The 8,714-nt window shown below is 40.7% G+C and overlaps 1 protein-coding gene across 1 annotated transcript in view; it reads left to right on the top strand.

Moving 5' to 3' along the window:
* The first annotated feature begins 3,793 nt into the window (after positions 1-3,793).
* NRAP (nebulin related anchoring protein) overlaps positions 3,794-8,714 on the top strand; it is a 57,567-nt gene continuing 52,646 nt past the window's right edge. The window contains exons 1-3 of the mRNA XM_083441063.1: positions 3,794-4,111; positions 4,492-4,586; positions 6,706-6,793. Coding sequence (XP_083297189.1) covers positions 4,040-4,111; positions 4,492-4,586; positions 6,706-6,793 — 255 coding nt within the window. The 5' untranslated portion in view covers positions 3,794-4,039. The remainder of the gene's footprint in view (positions 4,112-4,491; positions 4,587-6,705; positions 6,794-8,714) is intronic.

The raw sequence follows: 8,714 nt of genomic DNA, 5'->3' as shown, positions 1-8,714 counted from the left end.
ATATATATTTGACTTCACTAAGCAATTTTTAAAAAAACGTTTAAAAATTGTTTTTTTGTTAACTTTGTGTTAAATATGTACAGTGTTCTATAGTTGACCTACTTTGTAATGTCTTATTTTGAAATCTTCAAGATAATATTTTAGTTTTCTGTTAATTATGTTGCTCTGACTGTATCTGCTATACTTGACATTCTTCAGATTGTTTTATTGATGTTTTAATATGCTGTAAATTTTCTTTAAAATATAAAGTGCTATAGAAATGAAATAAATAATAATAATGATAATAATGATAATGATAATGATAATAATAATAATAATAATAATAATAATAATAATAAATATATCTCTATTGCTGGCACCACCTGCTTTGAGGGGGCTTGGGTACACTCTACACATTGAAATTACATGATGCCTCCCAAAGAGTCCTGGGAACTGTAGTTTAAGGGTGCTAGGAGCTGTGGCCCCGTGAAGAGTGCAGTTATTATTACAATTCTTTGAGGGAGGAATTGTGTGCTTTAGATGTATTGTTACAAGTTTGGGTGAGCGACAGACCCCTTATAACTTCTAGATTCAGTAAAGGGTTAGAATCATAGCTGTCAACATTTCCCTTTTTTAAAGGGAAATTCCCTTATTCCGAATAGGATTCTTTGCAAGAAAAGGGAAAAGTTGACAGCTATGGTTAGAATATGGGCAAACTCACCAGTTAAGCAAAGTGGTTAAAACTATGCCAAGCGCTGTTGCATTAAAGTTTAGGATCACACGCCCATTGCCAGCTGGGGATAAGCTGAATGCTGGTCATTATCACATTAAAGATGGGTCCTTGGGTCTGGAGAAAGGTGTAGAATTTCAGCTTCCATTAGTAGGAAAATGGGAGAGAGCAGGCTTTGCTGGGGTGGGGGGGGGGGAGGTTTCAATTTACAGGAGGCTCTGGTTTTGGGATAAGGTGTTCTGGAAGATGAAGGGGAATAAAGGGAGAACCATCTTGGCTCTGGCTGGAGGAGGCTGCACTGAGGCACCTGGAGCCATGACTGACTGATGCTTTGGTCCCATGCTGAACCAATGACAGGCGATGAGAGACTCTCCGGGGGCATAATCTGCACCACCTCCAGTGAAGACTTCCAGGTGTTAATGAATAAAGGCACTAGTCTCCACTGCTTTGGAACCTCCCAATGGAAACACAACCCTGGGTAAGTGCCTGGAGCTCCTGGAATCTCCTGCAGCCGCTTAGTGGAGATTGGAGTGTGTATGCAATAGGGGTTCCTAGCTAGGTCGACTGAGCTATCCTCCTGTTCAGTCTTCTGAGTGGGTCTCCGATCTTTGGAAGGGTTGCAGGTCAGTGATACAGAATCTGCTTTGCATGCAGAAGGTCCCAGGTTCAGTCCTGAGCATCTTCTAGGTAGGACTTGGAATGTTCCCTGTCTGAAATCCCAAAGAGCGGCTGTCAGTCAGTGTAGACGATACTGAGCTAGATGAACTAATGGTGTGACTCAGTCTAAGGCAGATTCCTAAGTTCCTATTGTGTCTCATTATTTTCAGCCCAAGAAAAATCTCAAATGCCCATTCCTGATGTATTTCAGCAGGGGTTTCTCAGAAATCCAGGAGAGCTGCTGCCAGGCAGTGCAGACACTATTGAACTGGAAGAGCCTGATTCTGGTAAGACAGGTCCCTATGTTTTGCTGTAAAGTCCTGCTTATATATATGTGTGTGTGTGTGTGTGTGTGTGTGTGTAAAGGTAAAGGGACCACTGACCATTAGGTCCAGTCGTGGCCGACTCTGGGGTTGTGGCGCTCATCTCGCTTTATTGGCCGAGGGAGCAGGTGTACAGCTTCCGGGTCATGGGGCCAGCATGACTAAGCCGCTTCTGGCAAACCAGAGCAGCGCACGGAAAGACCGTTTACCTTCCCGCGGGAACAGTACCTATTTATCTACTTGCACTTTGACGTGCTTTCGAACTGCCAGGTTGGCGGGAGCAGGGACCGAGCAATGGGAGCTCACCCCGTCGCGGGGATTTGAACCGCCAACCTTCTGATCTGCAAGTCCTAGGCTCTGTGGTTTAAGCCACAGCGCCACCCGCTTCCCATATATATATATTATATATGGGAATATATATATATAGTATTATATATATATATGTGCGTGTGTGTTTGTATGTATGTGTAATATATATATATATATATATATATATATATATATATATATATGAACATTTCTATATTTATAGTCCAATAGATATAAGTTCTATAGGTAGGTTTATAAAATACAATAAATATAACAGGGATGGGGAACCTCAGGCAGAATGTGACCCTCCAGGGATCCCTATCAGACCCACAGGGCTCTCCTGCCACCCCCCCTCCCCAGGCCACCTTCATAGAATTTGAATTGTAATACAATAAAGTACATTATAAGAAATAAAATGCAATACAATACTATTAAAATATTACCGTATTTTTCCGTAAATAAGACGCCCCCATGTATAAGACGACCCCTATATTTTTTTTAACCGAAAATAAAGAAATTGTTTAGATATTAGGGTGGGATGGGGGAGGTCACTTTCGCCAATTGCTCACCTGCCTGCCACTGCCGATTGCTTGCCACAGCCATTGCTGATTGCACACCTTGCCACAGCTGCCAATTGTCTGCCCGTTCACTGCCACCAACGGCCCACCCGCCCACTTGCCTCAGCCGCCAATCGCGGTCCACCTCACCACAGCCACTAGTTGCCTAACCAATATCCACAGCCAATCACCAGCAGCGCTTACCACAGCTACCAATCACCCGCCCAATCGCCGCTGCCATTCTCCTGCTTGCTGCTGCCATTAATTGAACTTCCCCCTCTGCATTCACCATCCGTGTATAAGACGTCACCCAATTTTTGCCTATTTTTTTATAGCAAAAAACATCGTCTTATACACGGAAAAATACGGTAAATTACAGTACAATGGATATGCCATCTTCTGTCTTCAACCACAAAGCCACAGACACACTACAGACCAGCTGACGGAAGATTCACAGAACAAAGTTTGGTGAGCCCTGGTCTAGAATGATGGATGTGGGGATACTGAGGAGAATCCCTGCCAACTTTTCCAGGACAAATTTGTCCCAATCACTACAATTCAGATTTTGACTCAAAACGTATGGCATTCTGCGCATATGGAATAAAAGTCATAGCTCTCAACCTTCCCTTTTTTGGTGGGAAATTCCCTTATTCCAGCACCGTTTCCCGCTGCTTCCCACTGCTATCCCGGATTGTTAGATATCCCGTAGACTGTCCCCGGGACAGGTGAGGCTGCTGATCCCCTATTTTTGAGTCTGCTGATCCCTTATTTTCAAATCTGAAAGTTGACAGCTATGATAAAAGTATATACGGTACTTCATCTAGAGAAATATATCCTGTTAAACAAGCCTTTTTCAGTTGGGCAAGGTCCGTTAAGGCTGACTGACCATTTTGTGGCCAGATAGCGCATATTCTGAGGAACAATCTTGATGTGGGGTATATTGTGAGCACTGTATTCCATTTCCTGTCAGTGCTGGAAACTGAATCAAGTTGTGTACAGAACTCTCTTGGGAAGCTGCCTTGCCCTGCTCTTCTTTCTGTAATAATGACACTCTGCGAATAGGTAATAATCTAAAGATGAAGCTACATATATTTAGAATTCCATCCTGAGGTTCTGGCAACTCAACGTTAAACCCCATAGCTTAAATATTAACAATTAGATGTTCTTGCTCATATGACCATGATGCTTCACGGTGAGTTCACTCTTCTATTTAGAGAAAGGTGTTGCTGAATTCTCCCGTCTCTTTCCCTTCCATGAACTCTTACACAGTTGCCAAAATAGCCCCTCTTAGTAACTGGCAGCTTTAAAAACCAGACAACAGCTGAGTTCGAAGTAGAAGCTCAGCAGTAGGCAAGCAGAAGCTTTGGACTGTGGATTGGTGTGACAAGACCGGAGTGTGATTTATAGGAAACAAGGCGTTTTAAAGTTATAATTTCCTTTGAAATTTTGATACAGTCTTTTCTATTTCCTTTGATAATTTCAGGATGAATATTCAGCCTTGTGCCAGATGTGGCTACGGGGTTTATCCCGCAGAGAAGATTAGCTGTATTGATCAGGTCAGTAGATGCTGTTATTCTTCACCATTATGAAAAAAAAAATCTTACATAAATAACCCACTAATATGCTTTCAGATAGACAACCTGCATCTCCTTTAATTTAACTTGCTAGAAAATATTCTGCACTTTCATAATCTTAATTTATGTCGGGTAAGTTGGATGTCAGAACTGAACTTTGCCAAGGGTGTAATTTGGCGAAACATTTTACGTCTTTTAAAGGTTACACGCGGGAAATTGATCTTTGGCATATGCTTTTTCAGACTGTGAGAAGAGTTGTTTATTAGACTGCCAAGAATAATCAGTTATGCGTTTTTAAAACAGACTAATAAAATCTGAAACACAAGCAACTTTCACCGTATTTTTATCCTTGCTATTTCTAGACATGGCACAAAGCCTGCTTTCACTGCGAGGTCTGCAAGATGATGCTTACCGTGAATAACTTTGTTAGCCACCAGAAAATGCCTTACTGTCAAGCGTAAGTTTTTCTCCAGATATATAGCAAGGCAACATTATGCCTATATTATCCATCAACAGGTTCAGTCTGGATCGAATTCTGATACTGTGGAAGTCATTTTTAGATTATCAGTCCACTCCATAGATTAGTTTGCTTTATTCTCAGTGTTTTTATTCTGAAAAACTGTAGGAAACTCCTGAGGTGTAGTCATATTACTTTAACATAGCGAACAACCAAAAAGAAAAGAAAATTCCTGAAAACAGGATTATGGCACCTTAACATATTGTGATAAAAACTTTTATGGATGAGAGCTGAGTAAATTTAACTGGGGTAAAAGCATACTTTGGTACAGATTATTATATTATTTTTAAATCCAAGGAACTCAATGTAGTGATTGCTTAGGTTAAGAGCCCAACTAGATGTGATGTGGCCTATCTGTTGAGTTAATGGTTAAGAGTATCTCTCATTGCTAGATATCTATATCTCTTTCTCCATGTCAGTCCCTTTCCACCATGTCATATACCCAATAAAATTGCCCCCATCTTGAAGTTGCTATGTGCTCAGTGGAGGGGAAATATTGCAGTACCTGAACTGTATCTGTGTTTCCCCCCTCCCCCCCCCATGGTAAGTTAAGTAGTAACAGTTCCAAAATTAATCACATCCTCCCAATGAATGCTACACAATTTTTTAATTCCAAAGGAGAAAAAATAACCATAGATTTCCTACATCACATTAAACTGCTGTCTAAGAGAAAGTGACTTGTTTAAAGCCATGTTTTGAGTCCCATAGCTGGAGCGGGATTTAGTAAAAAACAACTATGATCTAGTCAACATGCAACAGTGTCTCTGGGATGATTAAATGCACATTTACTGTAAGAAATGTGGAATAATCCTTATGTTGTAAAAGTGTAGCCTGTGTGCAGTCATACCTCAGGTTAAAGTAGCTTCTTGTTGAGCATTTTCAGGTTGCGCTCCACAGCGACTTGGAAGTAACGGAACGTGTTACTTCCGGGTTTCGCCGTTCGCACATGTGCAGACGCTCAAAATGATGTCACGCACATGCGCAGACATGGGTTGCGTTCGCTTCGGGATGTGAACGGGGCTCTGGAACGGATCCCATTCGCATCCAGAGGTACCACTGTATTGGCTTCAGTGTATCTTGGTGCTTGATGGATAGTGTTGTTATATAATTTAGTCACTAGGTGGCATTGGACATACAATAGCTATATATGGGTGATATCAGCAGTCTCCATTCTGCTCTTGTTTGAGAGATATAAATAAAAAAATTGTCCAGCTTCCTGATATGCACTGTATACCTTACATGGCACCAGGTAGTAATGAAAAACAGTTTATGAGGCTTGCCTGTCAGGGTGCAATAAAATCTCATTGTGAATTGCAAGAAGCTTTCAGCATGTGATGGAGCACTCACACAGCCATTATATTATGAAATCAGAGTTGGCACAATGATGCTCAGTTTATCTGGTGGCAGGCATCTGGGATCAATGGACAGTCCACAAGATAGCTGTAAATACTTTTTTTTTTTTTAAGAGGGGCTAATTTTATGTAGCAACTTTATTGAAGACTAATTGACCCCAAGGTTCCTTAGTCAAAATCTTTATAATGTGCAGCACTGATTATGAAAAGGACCATGTGGTGTAATAGAAAAAAAGAAAAAGAAATTCTCCTTAAACTTGGATCATTTTATGCCCTCTTGATTTTTTTATTTGAAAGATCAAATATTCATAACCTGGTTACTGCATTTTGACCTTTGTTACATATGATGATAATTTAATATAAGTGTGGTTGTTAGAGCTGAAAGATAAGTAAAATACAGTGTTTTCAACTTGCAAGTCAATATGTTCAGTTTTTCTCAAATGTTCTGAAATGAAGAAGTGGCTTCTGTTTTTTGGGTTTTTTTATTCTGCAATTTCCTTTTGTTAAAAGAAAAGCAACATTGATAGAATGAAACTTTAAATTAAGATGTAGATAACTATTCAAAATTAAACTTTGTATGTGAGATGCTAGTTGTATTTTAGCAATCAGTTCTGTGTTTTAACATATGTACATACATATAAGAAGTATTTGGTTTTTTGAGGGACATTGATTATTTCTTTCCAAATTGTATCTGCTTTCTTTTACAGACATAATCCAAAAAACAACACATTCACAAGTGTTTTTGAGACACCAGTAAATATAAATGTGAAAAAACAGACTGAAGCAGTAAGCGAGGTAAGATACCTCAGGAATTAATGTGTTTAATATTTGTCAGTCATATCAGCATAGCTACCCATATTCTTTTTAGGGTGATGATAGATGGACCAAACCCCTCATCCTCCTTTTTTCATATCTGTATGCAGTTTCCCACCTCTGCTGCTGCTTTGGTGGCATCTCTTTTCCCAGTTTCATTTCTTCTAAAGCGATCTCAGCCAGTCAGCAATCACTTACTGTACCTGATCACATCATAGTGCTGTGTAGTCACATGAACTGGTTACTGTATGTGCACTATTAAGCACAAATGCTACCTTTAAAGTGAGAGTAATGGTTCCTATACTCATCATATGGGTGATCCTAGCCAATCAGATATATGGCCATAAAAAATGAATCTAACTAGCAAATGCTGCCCTTTCAGAATGAATTGGAGGGTATTTCAGTGCCAATGAAGTTGTTTACAATGTGGGTCCCTTCCTTGGATCATCCTATTTCCTTCTGAAGGTTGTAACAGAAGATAGAACCTGTGTTAGCCAAATCTCAGTTAACTAAACCCCATGTGGAAGCCACACAAGGGCAAACTGTGACTGCTCTCAGGCTTGACCTTGACACAATGGTATGAATTCTTCATCCATTCAAACACCAGGTTAGAGTTGAAGGAATGGGCTTGTACTGGAATGCACAGGGTTCTCTTGTGGACTTACATTGTAAAGGCAGAAGGGAAAAAAATACATTAGCAGCCTGATTAATAATAATAATAATAATAATAAATAAACCTTTATTGTCACAACACCACCTGTGTGCAGTGAAATTAAACAAGCCCCCTCCCCCAATGCACTCAGTCTTGTTCGCACTCTGTGTGCTTGTCGGAAGTCAATTGCACCACTATTTTTTTCCATTCAGCAGCCCAACAGCCCACGGATAAAAACTGTTCTTTAACTTGTTGCTGCAGCTGACTATACTTCTGTATCTCCTGCCCGAAGGTAGGAGATTAAAGAGGTGCTGGCCAGGGTGTGAGTCCTCCCTGAGAATTTTCCTCGCTCTCCTGAGGTAGCGGTCTCCTGTGATGTCACCTAGCGAACTCTGAGGACAGCCCATGATGTCATGTGCTGTATTCACCACCCTCTGTAGGGACTTCCTGTCCGTAGCTGTCAAACCAGGGTACCATTCATAGAATTGTAGAGTTGGTAGGGCCATCTAGTCCAGCCCCTTCAATGTAGGAATCTCAACTAGTGCATCCACGACATCCATCCTCAGCTTAAAAACCTCTAATGAAGGAGACTCCACCATCTTCCAAGGGAGTCGATTCCAATTCAAATAGTACCACTGCTGTTGCAATGTATGTACAAAGCAGTTGCATAACCAAGTGTTAGCATTTCAGTGCTAAGGACAATCCCATGCACGCAGTGAGGCTATACATTCAGAGTTGCCCCCAACGTTGTAGTGACTAGGGATTGTATTTTGCACATTGACACACGTTTTGTCCACCCAAGAGCCTTCAAGTGTAAGGAACTGCAGAACTGAATGATTATGCTTATGACGCAATGCGAAAACTCCCAAGTTTTAATGTCTGTGCATTTTAAAAACCTGGTTATACTCACAAAGTGTGTCTCTGAAGGAGCCCTACTTAAATAAGAACTGCAGAACATCTTAGTGGTTCCTTCAGCCATTGAAAATCTACGTTCTTCCTCACCAAAAAATTGCTAGGGATGCTGATCTAAGGTGTGGAAAGTATGCCGGGTTCAGTCAGTTAGAAGAGTTCGTGCGCACGGTTTCTGCCGCTTTGTTTCATGGTCCCATGTCATCCTTTGAAATTTCATTTCAAATGAACCAGGAAACTCAAAGGAAAACTCCGCTGAAACTGTCAAGTCTTTGACACCAAATCAAAAAGTGCCTGCAGATTCATTAGAATCTGAACCTAGGTTTGCTAAACACACACACA

The sequence above is a fragment of the Podarcis tiliguerta genome (assembly GCF_965153285.1).
Source record: "Podarcis tiliguerta genome assembly, chromosome: 5".
NCBI classification, from domain to species: domain Eukaryota; kingdom Metazoa; phylum Chordata; class Lepidosauria; order Squamata; family Lacertidae; genus Podarcis; species Podarcis tiliguerta.
Note: the sequence above shows the minus strand (reverse complement) of the source record. Positions and strands in the feature narration are given on the sequence as shown.